The 17483-nt window shown below is 37.6% G+C and overlaps 1 protein-coding gene across 6 annotated transcripts in view; it reads left to right on the top strand.

Annotated features, from left to right (window-relative positions):
* The window catches only part of LOC125763227 (polypeptide N-acetylgalactosaminyltransferase 5), an 81069-nt gene that overhangs the window by 47393 nt on the left and 16193 nt on the right, over positions 1-17483 (top strand). For all 6 annotated transcript variants that reach the window (XM_049426096.1, XM_049426093.1, XM_049426092.1 and 3 more), the window contains exon 3: positions 15233-15485. In XM_049426096.1, coding sequence (XP_049282053.1) covers positions 15233-15485 — 253 coding nt within the window. The remainder of the gene's footprint in view (positions 1-15232; positions 15486-17483) is intronic.

The raw sequence follows: 17483 nt of genomic DNA, 5'->3' as shown, positions 1-17483 counted from the left end.
CACTTATCAACTGACAACTAACAGAACTTATCGAACTTATCGTTTCTTATCTAACTCGACGTTTTACTTATCCTGCCAATATTTTATTTGCATACATGTTTTAGACAAGATTTTTGGAATGATTTTTCTACATAATATTGCATTTCATTTGGTTTTCTATTTGAAATATACTTCAGATTTTTTTTTATTTTTTCGTTGAAATAAAAATTTCACAATAAAAATTACTGCTTACTGCTTTAAAAAAATGTTTTCTTTGATATTTCCCAACATTCTTTCGACGTTGTTTGTCCATTTAATATGAGTTTAATTTTTTTTCATCTACCACCTGAGATTAGCTTTAATGTTTTGTTCTTTCTAGGATAACAAGACGACGAGCGAATGACAATTTAATAAACTTTTCATGTTGACGGTCAAATTACCTTCTCTGACATTGTCTCTGACCTTGGAAGTTACTTACTTATTATGCGGTCTGCTTGGTTTGCTGCAGAAGTCCCCTAATACGCCAATCCTGTATCCCGATGAAACGTAAAAAAAATTATATATGCGTGCGAGTATTACCTTTTCCAAGGTAATTATTCATTAAAATATGATCTTAAATAATTCTCTTCCGGTCGCCTACCTACCGTTCGCCTGATACTGGTATTCAAATTAAAAACGTTTCAATGTACGATAAAATATACAAGCGATGCGTTAAAAACTGAGAAGACGAGCGACCTGTACAATAGAAGTGACTTGAAAAATTAAACCATAAAAGATTTGATTAAAAGAAAAAGTTCAGCAAAAAGCTTTTTTTTCTCTGGACATTCCCACTAATTTCTCCCAAACACACCGAACGAATCATGAACAACGGAACAACCCAAGGATACGCAAAAGTGAAAAAACGAATGCACATGTGAATGGTGTGGTGTAAGGGAAAAGTAAATTAAAGAGCGAAAATGTTGTGAAATTCATTTTCTCATACTTGAGTCCTTGCAGTCAACGGAATACCCGGCGTGCTTTTCTATTATACTTGTGGAATCTGGCGTAGCTGTTCTGAAGAAAAACACAACTGTTAATGCGAGTCAAGTTGTGTTATGATGGGCTGAAAATAAATGAGATCGTTGGTAGATGGGGAATTGGGCAGCAGGTTGTGTAAATCGTTTATTTTTCCTCATTTCAATTTCTGACAATTTTCCACACTCTAAACACTGAAGCCATCTTAAAAATATCGTTGCAATTGTCACATCACGAGGCTGAAGAATTTTGTTATACTGTGTCTTTAATTTAACATTCTCTTCAGGAACAGAACTAATCCGATTAAAAAAAATATTTTGTTTGATTAGACTTAAAGTGAGTCTTAGATTTAAAGTTCAAAATAATATTTGTGCTGATTAGTATAATTATTTTAATTGCAACTGATGGAATTTGAAAACGTTAAAAAAAGACCATCCAGAATACCATTCGAAAAACGGAATTTTATCCTGATTCTGATTTTGTAAATTAAATTAATCACAATGTGGAAAAATCATTTCCGACAATTCCGAAATATCATCACGGGCGACAATTTCGTAGCAACATCACGCATAAGTTATATCTTAACATGTACGAATCATAAAACACGATAGCCTGTGTTGATTTTATGTTATTTTCACAGTAAGATTGAAAGCAAACATTAAAAATGTATCGACACAAGCCTTTTGCGCGACCCATCCCTCAACCATAATAATAATTCCGTTCATCATTCTAAGCTGTAGAAATTCCCCCCGGGGAGGAGGTTACTACACATTGGAGCACGTTAAACATTTTTATTTGCCTTTCACCAGCTGCGGGCTGTAACAATTTTATTTCAATTTCTTCCTTCATTGATGAGTCGCGCGCGCTGGTAGAGCCCAAAACGGGAACCACCGTGTACGTACGCAAAAACCATTCATCTTTTTAAATAAAATTTATCACCATAAAACTTCTTGGCATCAGCGCGCAGTGCGCAGCCGAGTATGGCGCGGTTTTTATTTGTTGCTCGATTGCTTTTCACTTGCGGGACGATTCCGCCATTTGCTGAGTAAATGTTTCCCGGTTGATCGGTGGATGCCGTTCGGAAGTGAGATACGCGCGTGGTGGAAGATTTATTTGGTTCGATTTTCATTTCATTCGACTATAAAAGATGCCTTTTTTGCACCAACCACCGCCGCCGCGTCACAGCGTGTCGTGAGTGAAATGTGGCCATGGAAAAGTGAAAAGTGTTTTGTCAGATTCTTGAGAAAGGTTTCTTCCCTTTTTGATTTCTTCCGTAAGCAATTCAAATGTGACTTTAGATCGCAAGACGGGCACGTCAATTGCTGCACATTGCCGCTGGAAAGTGGGATGAAATGATGGCCGAAAAGCTCTTAGGCGTAAACGCGACAATTTCATTTTATCGTTCGCTAGCGTTCGCAAAAGTATGCTGCAAATGTCATTGCGCTTCCATTACAATAAACATTTATTTAGTGATCAGGCCTATTAGAATGGATTTGCTGATGAAAATGCTGCTGAGAGGAATTGAAATGCTCAGCTTCATAAATTTCGCAATATTTCTTCTTTGGTATCGCAATATTTTGGAATTATTTTATGCAATAGCTAGTTTTGGTACAAAAAGATTTTAATTTGTCTAATGCTGTAAAACAGAAGGTCAGACATTACATAACAAGTATGTATCTTCAATATAAACTATCTACAACATATAAACTATTTATTAAATATCTCAATATTGTTTTGTGGTTATATTACTGTAGTAACTTTTTGTTTAACAACAAACGCTCCGTATGCTTACAATATGAGAATAAATGTTTTTCAAAAGAACTTCCTGTCCCACTATAGTCAGCATTTTGTCGGATTTTTTTTCCCGGCACCAAGTGCCTATGGAAATTTATGTTTCGAAACGCACCAAATGTTTCATTATTCGTGTCCATTATGCTTCAATTGTTATGTTGGGTTCCTTTTTTCCCCATTGTCCTTCGTGTGCGTGGTGTCAGTTTTCGAAATGAGCAAACTAAGCAAATCACACAGATCCTTTCTTCATCGTTATGATGTAATTTGGTCTGTTTGAAAAAAGTTTTTGTTCGTAAATTACGTGGGAAATGTAGCCATAAACTGTTACGAAGGTGGCCGTTTTTTGGTGAAGTTTTCCATTGATGTTTCTGTAGAAAAGAAGGTTGAATAAATGCCTATGAAGGTTGACGGGGCAGATGAACTTAGCACGTATAATGCAAAACTCTAGTTGTTTATGAGTTTTGGAGTCCTCGAGCAGTTCTAGTGTTAAGGTAAATTACGCTTAGGATTAATATTATATTTTTAAGATTTTAGGATCAAACACGTTGTATTCAATATAGTACAATTGTAAGTACTTTAAGTACACGTTGGTGGCCGTCTTACACGACAGGCAAGGTACAAAATTTCATCCTAGACCTTACCATCGTTACGCAGGGAATCTTGCTTCCGCGAAATAAAGTAAAATTAATCAAAATGGCAGGCCAAGACTTTTCCAGTTTTTTATACCACAGAAAAAGATACATACAGGATAGTAAGTGAACGGCAATCAAGTTCTTTAAAAATACAAACTTGAAATTAAAAATTCCTATAAAAACCCTTCTTTCTTCTACGGCAGGGTTCTTCAAACTGGGGTGATCTTTCAATGAAGCTATTCAATAATTTGGGCTAAAGTCTGAAACACGACCCCCCCCCCACTCACGGGCACTCATTTGAGTGACTTTTTTTCGTGCAGGGTGGTTCGAAATCGGTTGCGTGTTTTTTAATTATGTTTCGAGACACAGACACCTGAGGGCTTGGCCGTCGAAGAAGAAAATGTAGCAATTGGTGCCATCTATCGACCACAGGTCAAAGATTGGCGATCCGTTGGAGCTTTCGCGAATAGCTCCGGCCACAGACATGGTAGCGATTAGTGGTGCATGGACGAAATGTAGCCACAAGTGCCTTCTAGCCATGGCCAGAAGAAAGTTTGGCGATATCTTGGATACCGGCGGAGCTATGGGGCAAAGTTGGGCCAAAAATGAGGAAAATTTTACGGTTTCACAAACAGCGTATGGAACTTGGTTCCTCGATGAATAAATCACTTTTCACTATGCGAAAACCTCCTTACAATTTAATAGTAATTGTAAAAAAAAATCAAATTCAGGCCACATTGCATAGTCTCCGAACCACCCTGTACGAAAAATTGACACGCAGATGAGTGACCGTGAGTGAGGGGGGTCGTGTTTCAGACTTTAGCCACTAGGGGAAAGAATTAGAGGGCAAACGATCTTAACCCTAGCATCTTTTTTAAGTATCATGAGTAATTCGACCTCAGCACATTTTGTGGAAAAAATGTGGGAAAACAGGAGCAGTAAAAAGTGGACATTTTTTTGACGCTTTGACCTTATGCTGAGGCGTATCAACTGCAAAATAATGATACAGTGTATAAATATCAAAATTGTTATTATATGTGCATGATCATTAAAATTAGCTGTTTGATAAATCTTACTTTACTTCTTTTTAATTATTATTCAAAAAACCATTTCTAAAGTTCAATACATTTCACTTTTTTCAACTTACAAAGTATATTAAATTTTGTTTATTATTTGTATAGAAAGAATAACTATGTTTAGTGCATTTAATATTACTAAAAGACAATATTTTATTATGGGTTATTGTATGGGATGAAATGTGTCTCTTGTTCTTCTTCTGTTTTGATTCTGGACTCTGTTGAAACACAATACGTGTTTGCCTATTCGACGAAAAGGCACGTTTTGCTTATAATTACATCTTGTTTATTTAGTTCATTAATTACCATGTGTTTGGGTTACGCAGCTACATCTGTTGGAAGGTTTCATTTTGATCGAGATTTTTTTTATCTTTCATCCATGCTTGATATCGATTCGATGGTAACACTATAGCAAAAAAGAAGCATTTACTAGTTCCTTATTTGAAATGAATCTCCGATAAAAACTGTGCAAGAATTGCAAATACTGTACAAATACAGAACTTTTTCTCGTTACAAAATCATTGCAATATTTTATGGTGTCTAACTAATCAAAACTAAATTGAAATTGCAATGTAATGATGGATTCTTCTCTCTGTTCATTTTCTGTGATGTTGAGAGATAGAAGTCCGAAGACTGCATTTGCGTCGGTTTATTAGGTTACGCGCAACGACATTGAAGTAGATGGAAACTAGAGCAAAACCAAGGTCCATAACCTTGGTTACTGTTTGCTGCAGCGTTACGATGGGAAATCATCTTTCTACATCGGCATATTGCTTAACAGCCCTTCAGCAAAACGGTGTTAGTCGACGAAGGGTGATGATGCTGCGTGTAATCAAAGCGGACACTGTTCCCTAGTGCTGCCGGGGGTCTTTTAGAGCGCTTTAGCTCTCTTTTCTCACCAATGAAAGCATTTCTTCTCACGGGCTCATTTTACGGTGGGTTGTGTTTTGCACTGGTAACATATTTTTTTATTTCTTTCCTTTTCACGCTACTAGAAAATGCAAAAAATGTGATCTAATGTCGAAATATAATGGATGATTATGACATTATGCTCGTATGATTTGGTTATTAGTAAGAATTTATATATTTTCTAATACTAAAATATCAATAAAATGCAGGGCAGCAAACTCAGTAACTGTGCAGTCTTGAAGTGAGTTGTGAGCAAAAGATCTCTGTAAACACCTTGGCCAAAGCAAAGAAGACACGAGAATCCTTTTATGTCCCAAAATGAGGGTAGTTATCACCTACCCGCTGCACGGAAATCACATAATGGAGTTTAAATTTGCAATATTGCTCATACCTTTCACATTTTCCTTTGCTGCTTTCAAGCAAAACGAGAAACAGCAAGGTTTATCAGTTTTCAAAACCCAAAAATGGCATTGTGTGCAGTTTTGTTTTGTTCACTTTCTTTTCTCCATTCTTTCAGCTCGGTGTTTTGGGTCAAAATTCGAAGCTTAACCCACAAAAAGAAAAGCGAAAAAAAATCCCACAGCGGAAGGGATAATTCCCTAATGAGTGATAAAAAGCTGTACTTTATGCTTTGCTTTTACACTTTTCTCCAAAAAAAAGAAGAAAAATGCTGCACAAAAAAAAACAGGAATAAACGAAGGCTCAAAAAGTCGTTCGATGGGTGTGTGTGTGAGAACAAGTGAGTAAAATGGGATGAGCTGCTTCCGATAGTAATGGCGGAAGTTTTGTGGGAATTAATGCTACCGTTGGGGATGATGCCGGTGTTCCACTTGTGTGCGGTATGTGTTACGATTCTAACCTTTGACTATAATGGATCAGCATTTTTTGCAGTCGCGCAGTATGTTTTAAGCATTTTTGTGTACATGGTTTTGTACATAGGTACAACAAACATATTGTTTGTAAGGAAAATGTGTAGGTGCAACAGTGTTGCACGGTTTCAACCAAACCCACCGGTACATTAGGGATTATGCCGACATACCAGAAATGCTTTTGGTTTTTTTTTCTCAAGTGAGAAACTTCATTATCGGTGCACAATTCCGATTGTTTGCTTTTGGGTTAGATTGTTGCAAGTTTCAAAAGATATTTTTTTAATTCGTTAAATTTGGGGAAACTATCTTCAAAGAAGTTTAGTATAATTATTTATTATTCGGTAATATACTTCCTTTTTAGGGGCAGCCCTGTGGTGTATGTGTTAAATGGCGCTGGTTCCACACGATAGAACCGGGTATCAAATCTCATCCGGATCGTCCCACGTAGTAAGGACTACGTGGTAAAAATAAGTCCAGTAAGCCAGAAATAATTGGCATGACCTGTAAGATTTTTATGTCAAAAAAAGAGCAAGAGAGAAAGAGAGAGAGAGAGAGAGAGAGAGAGAGAGAGAGAGAGAGAGAGAGAGAGACATTCTTTTAAACAGATAACAATTTTGTACTAAAATAAATGTAATTATTTCATCTCCGTTCTTCCGTGGGCCGTAAGAAGTATAAATGATTTGTTTTACGGAAACAAAAACATAAAGAACAATAGACAACGAGAAATTAATAATGAAATGGAAAGCATCAAACGATAATTGATGGGATTATAAACTTGGAAAGCGCGAACAATATTTCCGACTAATTAATTGAAATACGTACGAACCCACGGCGGATAATAGGCATCCGGTAGCGATATCACATTCATTGCGCATACGTAAAAGGGAAGAATGCATCGAAGGGATTAATATGGCACATCCTCTTTTTCGCGTACTTCTCGCATTTACTATGATGGACAACAGCTTTATGGAGCAAAACCCGTCGGCATACTGCTGCGATGTTACCGCAGAACCAGCTGAAAAAAGATTCACAATAGGATAAAAAGTCAACAATATGTCCGGGTGATGGGTGGGTTTGTTCGTATGATGTGGTAAATGTGACACAGGAAGCCAATCGCTAATGTGCTGTTTCGAGAAGGAAATGCGTACTGATGATACAAGCTTCTCTGTTGGCGGGAACGATGTACACAGGTGTATTTATACATATATGGAATTTTAAACGGGAAATATATTGGATCAACTATTGTACACAGTTTTAAAACAAAAAAAATATTTGGTTGGAACATTCAACGATAGAGCGTATGCATTTTTCCATAAGACGGATGGACACCGGAAACCACGAATGCAAAATGAATCAAACCATCCTATATTCGGTCGATGTATCGAGCTCTTGCACACTCGGATGCTGCGCTTTGATGCAACTGTTTATCATTGTCAATATTGTGGCTTGATGACTAGAGGGATGCGCTACGCTTGTTATGGCACACGATTGCATTTGCGCTGTAGAGTGTCGGTCGGCGATATCAAATAAGGGTAGAAAACGGGGTTTTGCTTTATAGCAGGTAGCGCTCTCTGTCACTGCTTGTGAAGTGTATGATAAAGCAGCTTTTGATTCTGGGCTTGCACAAAGGAAGGAAGCCTTTTGTTTGTGTTAAACGTTTCACAAAATTGAACTATTGTGTTTGTGGGTTCGAATTTGCCAATGATGATAGTTAAAGAGGCGAGCCTAGAGTGAATGCAAAACGTGCCTTTTCTTTGCCGTATATATGAAACGTTCTACGAGAAGAAGATCGAGATTCCATCTATATGCCTTTCCATCGTAAGATATGCAATGGAGAAGAAAGAAAACCTTTTGCGTACCACTTTGCATGCATAATATCAGCACTAATGCAAAATTGCACATCTTCTCTCGTTTGTAGTGCTACCACTTTTGTTCTACATTCGTTTTTAACTAACCTTTCATTCGTTCCAATCGCATTGTAAAGGATTGATTGATTTTAAGCATTATTATCATTCAAATGTAAAGCTCCATCCAGAGTTTAAGGGATTTTTAAGGGGTTCAGTAACATGAAAAAAGCGGAAGTTTCAGTTATTGGCACAGTAATTAAATGTTACAATAATCCCAAGTGTGCATAAAATGATAATTGTGTGCTGTATGTGCAACAGCAGATGGATTGCGTACAGCATTTCCATCTCGGAAACAATTACTGCACCATGAACAGCTGCCGCATTTCAATCGATAATTCGTGTTGCTTCAGAGTACAACACGATATTGGACGGCTATTGCATCGCTTGCACATGCAATACGTAATGCGTTTTGATATGCAATAGACACTGGAAACTTTATTTATTACCATGTATATCAGGTAATTTCAAGTATTTCTCATTTATTTATCTGCTATAGAATGTTGCTTTTTTTAAATCATTTTTAATTTAATTGTTTCTCGACCTCTTTGATATTCGTCTATATTTATCTTTTTCTTTGTCCTTTATTGGCAGTACTGATTATTATATACGGAAATAGTCGAACAAGAATTTGGTATAAGTTCTGTTGTATAAAACAGTGCTCCCCAAAATGTATAGTAACGCGGACACATTTTGTTCAACATATGCTCATTACGGTCCACATGTGCAGTCTATGAACGGTTTCGTAATGTATTCCATTTTTAAGGCGATTTTTTTTTTATAGTAAACATTAACAAAAATGGACCAACTTTTAAGATTTTAAAATTGAGTTTTAAGTAGAGGATAAGTTAGTTATTTATTTTCAAATACAAACTGATTGGAATTAGAAATCTTTTTTTTCCTTTTTGTGTATGTAAGTAAGAACTATAAAATAACAGAGCTAAAATTTCAAAATCTGTGTACATCAGATATAGCGTCTTTCGGGGACTATTTGTAAAAAATATATAAATTTTAACAATTTCTTTGTTTGACAGCTAGAATAGAATGAAATAAATCGTAAAATGAAGTAAAATTGCTTGAAACCACAGGTGGTCCGCGGGTCATAGGTTGGGAACCACTGGTATTAAAGATCAACGCTATTTCCGCTACACTACTAATGTGGTGCATTTTCGCTCATTACTCTTTCTATTATATCTGTTACAAACCTTTAAATCTATCGCGTAAATTCTCTTTCTTGTGATGAGTACTTCTTGTGTTGAGCTTATGAAATTTATTGCTCCTTTTTTCACAGTTCGAAATAAGTAAATCCCTCGCCCGTTCAAGTCCCCTTATCAAAGCCAGAAAACAACAGCAAAGAACTTTCAAAGCGACAGGTAGTGTCAAAAAAAAAGACAATATCAATTGTATGCAGAAAATATTAAAATACAGCTTATTGAAATATTAAAAAAAAATAATAAAAAAGCAATTAATATTTATTAAAAATTATTTTCAAAAGACTTAAATTTTTAATTTTTACTAATTAATTATCTAAAATTAAACATTAAGGGCGCCCGATGGTGTATCTGATAAACGGCGCCGGTTCTACACGACAGGACCGGATATCAAATCCCATTTTAACCATCCCTCCGTAGCAAGAACTGATTATCTGGCTACGCCGTAAAAATAAGTTCAGTAAGCCAGGAATGGCCAGCATTACCTTATGGGTCGTTAAGCCAACAAGAGAGAGACAGAGAGAGAGAGAGAGATATTATTTATTGAATAATCATAGTTATTGTCTTATGTTTCTCTGTCTCCATTATATTGTGTTCTTTGTCGTTTTATGGGTTTTGCAAATAAGTCAAATTCTGCATCGTTTAAAATTCTGCTGTGCAACAAAATTTATATTTATACATTCTCCATCAATCTTTCTCTATGCAAAGCACATAAGCACATGAACAGCACACAGGAGTGCACTCTAATCTCATCAACCTATGATGGCTGCACAAGCATCTACACACAGTAAACTAATTAATGAAGATTTACTAACCAATTGAGTTTGTACGTAACTGTTACGAAATTGTCCCTTTGCACTGGTGCAATGCCATTGGCTTCACATCGTACGCCTCAGCCGGAGTGGCATTATCGTACATTCAGTTGCCATGCCTGTGCATCTTAACTAACGCAAAGCGAATGTGTTTCATGTGGAAATAAACGTTATCTAGTGCACAAAATTTGCCCCACAACTAAGACGCAGTCCGATCTTTCTCGGCAGTACCTGAAATATTTCCGACTGAAAGTAGCTTCAATTTAACGCTACAACATGCAAATGCCACTGAAACGGTATGATTGTGTGCTTTACGTTAGAAACACAACCATTTTCTTGCCTTTTAGCAAACAGCAACAAGCAAATGGAACAGGTCGTCCGTGTGATGCCTGCCTCTCGCAGATTGGATTTATTAAATCAGCAACGGCTTCTCCGTCGGGCTGACAAGATGCGTTAACGCCTCGTTTTCTTAGTAAATTTCACGACTTTACCGTGTTTGGTCTAGTTCACACGTTCTGATCCGAAATGGCCTATCACTGTTCCGCCGTAATCTCTTCTTATCATGGTCTTGTGGTCGGTTTTGAATAGGATGATGAGGCAAAGGCGTTTCGGGATCAAACAAGGGAAACGTTAGTCACATGTGTGAACGTTAATTTATCTTTAAGAAGAAAATGTATAGATCGCACAAAAGAGATACGTTTGACGTAATTATTCTTTAAATTTAAATTTATAATCGAAGTTTATTAATTTTTTTCATTATTTATTAACGTATTTAAATTTATTGTGTATAAAATTATTAATTAATTTTATTGATGTGTCTGGCAGTATCTATCACCTATTCTAACGTAATTTGTTAAACATGAACATTAATATGTATTATTAAACTAATTATGTTTAATTTATATGCTTTTCGATTGCTCGTCGATTGAAGTAAAATAATTCCTTGATTAAATTTTTTTTCGTAATGAAACACAAATAAGGAAGTGATTGAATTCTTTTATATTTAAACACTGTCATGAAATGCGCTTGATGGTCATAGTAGCGGGAAATTAAATCACTTACTTTTAATTAATTGAACTGCCAGCTGAAGCAACGTACAGCGTGGTTGTCATTTTAGTGATTTCAGAAATTTAATTTATTTCCACACCCAACTCCTCCGTTCAGGCAGCGTCTCCTCTATCGCCGCTTTTGACCCTTTGCGGAAATCAGCAAACCATTTGACTTTAAATATTGACCCATTTTGTTCCACAAACACTCGGCTGTCTCATGATTCAAATGGATACCGGATAGCTAACAATGCAAGACCCCATGATTAAAGGGACAGCGAAATGCGATTAAACAAATTGCTCATTATGTCGATTGGGCATTTTTGGTGCAACGAAATGAATCCGTGGGTTGCTATAGAAAAGCGATACCGCAAAGGATTTTGCATGTAGCTTGCAAATGGGCTTCCGATAAAGGGATGTGTATTTGTCCATGGTGCAACGGTGCACCGTGTGCTGCTCGTCTATTAGAACCAGTACGCGGCGTAACTGCACAAAGCACTGAGCAATTTTCGGCAATCACCCAATGAACTGAGAGCTATGTGATAGGTGTTGCTGTTTGTCAATCAAGGTTGAAATAGTATGAGATTGGCACGATCCTTTAATTAGATGTTAATTATCATTTTGAAATATTTTCCTGTGATTAGAGTCCATTTCAATGTTTATGTGTTTGTGAGTATCATAAGCAGGGAAAGTAATTGTTCGTTTATGATAATGAAATGTTTGTTGCTTGATTAAATTTTATGTATAACTTGTTTTTGAAAATTTTACAATAAATTTTCTTGGCCTGCTCTCATGGTCGAACACATTGCGAAGGTCTAGGGCTGCAGTCCTCTATCCACGGCTGCATCCGACCTCCGACAGGTTCGACTCCATCTGTTCGAAAACGGCGAGTTCATAGTCCAGGACTCGTATCCGTAGAGATTTTCTTGTCGTTGTTGTAATCTTCTGGATCTCAGGAGTATGTGGAGCCCGTTTTCCACGATATCCCTGAACAGTTCGCCTTCGGATTTCCCAGATCCAGTTGTTGTCCGAAGATCGGTGTCAACTGATACTCTGCTTCCGAGTTGGGCTCTATCATGGTTAGAGCAATGTCGATGTCATCCGCGAAGCCGAGAAATTGGAGAGAACGTGTGAAAATCGTGTCCCGGATGTCGAAAGCGATGTTAAACAGCAAACAGGAGAGTCCGTCCTCTTGTCTCAGACCCTGTCCATAGTGGCCTTCAACATCCATATCAGCTTCCCTGGGAATCCGTACTGCTGCATGGTGTTCCATAGTTCGGTCCGATCTATGGTATCGTAGGCCGCCTTAAAGTCAATGAACAGGTGGTGCGTGGGGATTTGATGCTCTCGGCATTTCTGAAGGATCTGCCGTAGAGTAAAGATTTGGTCGGTGGTCGATTTGCCTCCAACAAATCCAGCTTGGTAGCTTCCGACGAAATCTGTGGCCAGGGGTGCAAGTCTGCAGAAGAGAATTTGGACTTCAGAATTTGGAATTCAGGATTGTGATGACTCGGAAATTAGCGCAGTCCGGCCTGTCGTCCTTTTTGTACACTGAGTGTATGACGTTCACTGTAAAGGTGTTACAAAAGCAATGATTTTCATGGAGATACCTAGTACTATTCGAAAGGATAAATGTACGTGAGAAATTACGTATGTGTCTAGTGTAAATATTATCAAGCGAGAAGGATTTGTCCCACCCAGCACCCCAGGTTAGATGGGATGCTTTTTGCAACAATGCAATTCCTCACTACAATTGAATTTCTTATTCCACGAATTGTATTGAAATTCCTTGGCAGGTGGAATGTTTGATTCCGTGATCATTGATTTATTTGCTGTAGGCTACACAAACTGTGACGAATCTAGCGTAACCCGGCAAAGCTTTCTGCACCTGTAGATGGCTGTGGGATTACCATGAGAAATGTGGAGAAGTGCACGTGCATCGTGAGAACCATTCCGAGCACAGAGAACCAACGGTGTAAAACGTCGAAATCGGAAATAATAGTAGCAAAAAGCCACGAACTAAGAAAAGACAGGATATCGTGGCAAAGAAAATTAAATTTCCATGTAAATTTATTGTACCGCATTCTCGGATGCATTCGGAAATCTAGGTGAGGTGAATACTTTTTTTTTGTTGAGCAGGTTCTATAGAAGTTCGGAAACGGGTACAATTGCTATCAACCACAGATATTTTATTTTAGGATATTGTTTCTTGTGTTCTAGAGAAATGCTGGGATTATTTACATTTTAAAGGATATTAAACTTTAACCTGTGTTACACGGTTTTCTAGAGCTTTTAAGCTTTTCGAATTTGTTTTCCACTTACTGTGAAGGTGTTTTCGAAAAATGACAATGTATGAGATTATTGAAAAAATGTTTCGCACATAAACAAATTCGAAATATCATAATGAAACTTCAAGAAAATCTGATCTGCTTCACACACTTGGTTTTTTTGTTGATTGACAATATGAACACACACAAAAGGAAAACTTATTCAAAACTCTATGATATGAACGTCTTTCCTTTTTATTACACCCCTGACAGCCAGTGCAATGAAAACTAACCTCAAAAATGTGCATTAAGTGCCTCGTATCCGAGCGTAAAGTAGATAAATTATTTATTTATTCACTTACATCGTTACTGTTGAACGTTGCAACGATGCAGATGATAACCAGAGATGTGTAAAAAGCTATGCAAACGAAGTAGAGCCGACAGAGCTGGTCATTTGGTTGAACTTTCATACGTGGAAAGCTCGAAATGTACAGAGGGTCAGGGCTTAGATTATGCATCCCTCGATGCGTTTTATTTATCTCGTTCGAGTGGAAATTGTTCTGCAGACAAGTTTTAGCGAGGATGCTTATGTAAAGTTTGAATAAGAATCATTTTAAACTCAAAATCTTAGCTCGAATCATTGCAAACCAACAATGGAGAGATAGCTTGGGATATAACTATTTCGCCATCAGCAGAGAAATGGAAAGAGAAAGTTTCGGTTTTGTTTGCAGACATTTATTTATTAACCGTACCAAAAGGATCGCATCCTCTCAGGAGTTTAGTGTACAAGGTTTTGAGGATTTATTACTAAAAGTTTTATTTGAATAACGTTAACCTATAATAGATAGTGTTCTTAATATCTATCTATTATAGATAAAATAGCAATTGCGTAATTCTAATTGCGTAATTGCACGAAAAATAAAATCTTTTAATTAACACATAATTTAGAATAACATTTCTAAATCGGTTTTAGTTACTTTTGCTCCTGATTTTTCATAATACAAACATAAATATGTGAATACCAATAATGCCAATTATCATATCACATTAATGTGAAGCGTTGAATAGAGGTGTTCATGGGTACCTGGAAAACTGTTTAATGCTATAAATAGCGTCGTTGGTTCGAACCTCATTTACCACAGTGCTAACTGCTTAATTACTTCATTAAAATTGTTCCTACTAATTGCTCGCAGCATATGCCCTGATATGCAATCAAGCGAGTGTGTGCACCACGGTGGTAAATTGTAGAATTTCATAATGCAGATGTTGATGATAGCGGTTATATGTGTTACACCGCTTCAAAAGCTTCTGGTGCAATATGGTGCTGTGGTGGATATTTGGCAAAAAAACACACATACACACACACACGCTTCCACCTGTGGAATGTATTAGCTAAGAAGTGGCTGATAACCTGCTTCTTGTGGAGGATTCATCTTGCAACTTGAACGAAGTGCATTCATGCATGGTAAGACATGCCACATGTGGTTTATGTCTAATTTCAGCCACAATCGTCTGTTATTTATAAACTCCCGAGTAATAAAAACGTTTCTCTTTGATTCATGAAATGTTCTTAAATCATCTTTATTTGCTTCGTTAAAGCTCTATTCTCCATATTGTCGATTCAATCGAAAACAGTATCAGTAGCATTTTATATTCTTAACTCTTAAGCATATCTAGAACTAATGTTCTTTAATTTCTTTTATTTCTATCGCAAAATGTCAGGTACCACATGCAGCGCGACAGTCACAGCAGCAACGGCGAGCGGCGGCTCCCGAGGACGACGATCCCATCGTCGATGTGGAGGAGATTGACACGAACTCGAACAACTTTGGTGACCCGGGCGGCTATGGTGGCGGGGGTGGAGGCAGCCATGATGCTGACAGTTCAATGCCCCGCACGTACCGGCCACAGGAGCTAAAGAAATGGCGACCGGCACCAACGGTCGGCGAAAATTACGGTCGACCCGGTGAAATGGGTAAGTTGGGCATGCGGAATGCGGTTCTGTTCCGCCACTGGTGTCTCGGGACATTAGAGGGATATTCGCTACAAATGATGTGATATGTAAGCAAAACGGAAAATAGAAGAGCAATGTAGTGTGACATTGGGGATTTTGGTGGTTTGGTGGCCCTCACTCTCCGGTACATGGCATGGGTAGCGGGTTGCGAATGAGTAAGCTTAACTTTTCCGAATCCCCAACGGGGGCCAGATCATCGGTAAGTTTGGTCATGGTTGGATCAAGGATATTTACGGGGTTTCTGCTATCATCCAAACTATGTTCTCTTGCAATTGTTTAACAAAACATTTTTTTTTCTTTCGATTCTTCATATCTCTGTTGCATAGTTAGCAAAGAATGTCGTGTTCGGTGAAGTAGACAGTAAAGAAATAAGAAGACGATCAACACATTTTCGGCAAACTCACAAGAAACATTTGATCACAAATTGAATAAAACTGGGTACCTTGTGTAAAGAGCATTTTTGCTCTGTAATTGTCTATGTTGTGTCCTTTACTGTTCCATCATTAGCGCACCAAATGAGTCCGGTAAAGCTTTCAAAAGCTTCAACAGAATTATCCCAACCCACAACTCCACTCGTCTAGGAAACGCATGTGAGATGTGCCGGACACATGGTGGAATTTTTCCTCCCCTAATGCCAAATGAAATTTTCCATCAGCTGCGAACAAAAGGCCAACCGAGACACGTTCGGACAATATCAACCACAGCGCGAATCCGAGTTTTTGGTGCGGTACAAATATTGTTGGTGGTGGGTGGGAAAAGTTTTCCCATTAATTCCGTCTCTTAACGTGCTCTTCGTTGGGCTTTTGTGTGTTTCATCTTCCCTTTTGCACGAACCAGATCAATCGCTGTAGTTCGGTAAAGGTTTGCCTGTTGAAACCATTGTCGTCGGTGTTGATGATGAGAGTTCGCTTCATCCTAAAAGCTATGTGGCGATCCACCCAATAATGTCGGGCTAATTTTTCAACCTTCCATTGTGTGGTTGCATATGGTGGCAGTAATGGCTTCGCAGGTTTTTGGGTGAAAGAATCACTTGAAGTGTGAAAAATAAGCCATGCTTCTAGGCTGTGTGGTCCATGACATGTATAGGTTTTTTGGATTTATTAAATTAAATATAAAAATTCCGCAATTTAACGGAATCTTGTTAAAATTTGATTACACAATATGAATTCTTACACCGAATATGTTGCTGTTTATTTCTGCTGAAATTTATTTCCGTTCATGGTGCAATTGCCTTTAATGTCAGTAATTAACGTTCTTTAACACAAAACGAGCAAAAGTACATCCTCTGGAGTAAACCAAGGAAAGGGATAGTCAGGTTATAAGACGAGTATTTTTAATTTATTATCTTGCAAAAAGGCTTACCGGATCCATTTATCCCAAGCTTATCTGTTGACTAGTGCGAAAATAACATGGAAAAGCTATATTCTCGTTAGGGGAAAAACGAGCTACTTTAAAAGCCTCGTATGTCAGCAAACGGGCAAGTGGAACGGGAAACTACTTGAGTGTTGGCACCCACCCATCTATCTAACTGTGCATTGTGCGTGAAGTGATAAAGTGATCATAATTTTATGAAGGAACTTATCCTTCTCTACACATCCACATCTTTTGTTTGTGTACGGGGGTAGCTTACACCATGGATTTCTGCCATTGGAAAATTTGTTCACAGATTACTCTATACGGCTTAGGTGACTGAGCCTGGAGAATTAACCAGCAGATTTACTTACCTTGCTTTCATAGTCACGACGACACTTTATCATTTTTTTTGGGAGCATATGAACGTTCACTCGGTTTTATTTAGAATGTGAATCGGTGAGCATGAGGAGACGTGTGTATTAGTTTTTGGGAAATTCTTAATCGTAAAAAGCTACCACCGCAACTTGAGAAAAACAACGGAAATTTCAATGAGATTTCGGATACATCTACCACGTAATTTCCAACTTTTGATAGCTGTGTAAAGTT

The sequence above is a fragment of the Anopheles funestus genome, chromosome 2RL (assembly GCF_943734845.2).
Source record: "Anopheles funestus chromosome 2RL, idAnoFuneDA-416_04, whole genome shotgun sequence".
Taxonomy (NCBI): Eukaryota; Metazoa; Arthropoda; class Insecta; order Diptera; family Culicidae; genus Anopheles; species Anopheles funestus.
Note: the sequence above shows the minus strand (reverse complement) of the source record. Positions and strands in the feature narration are given on the sequence as shown.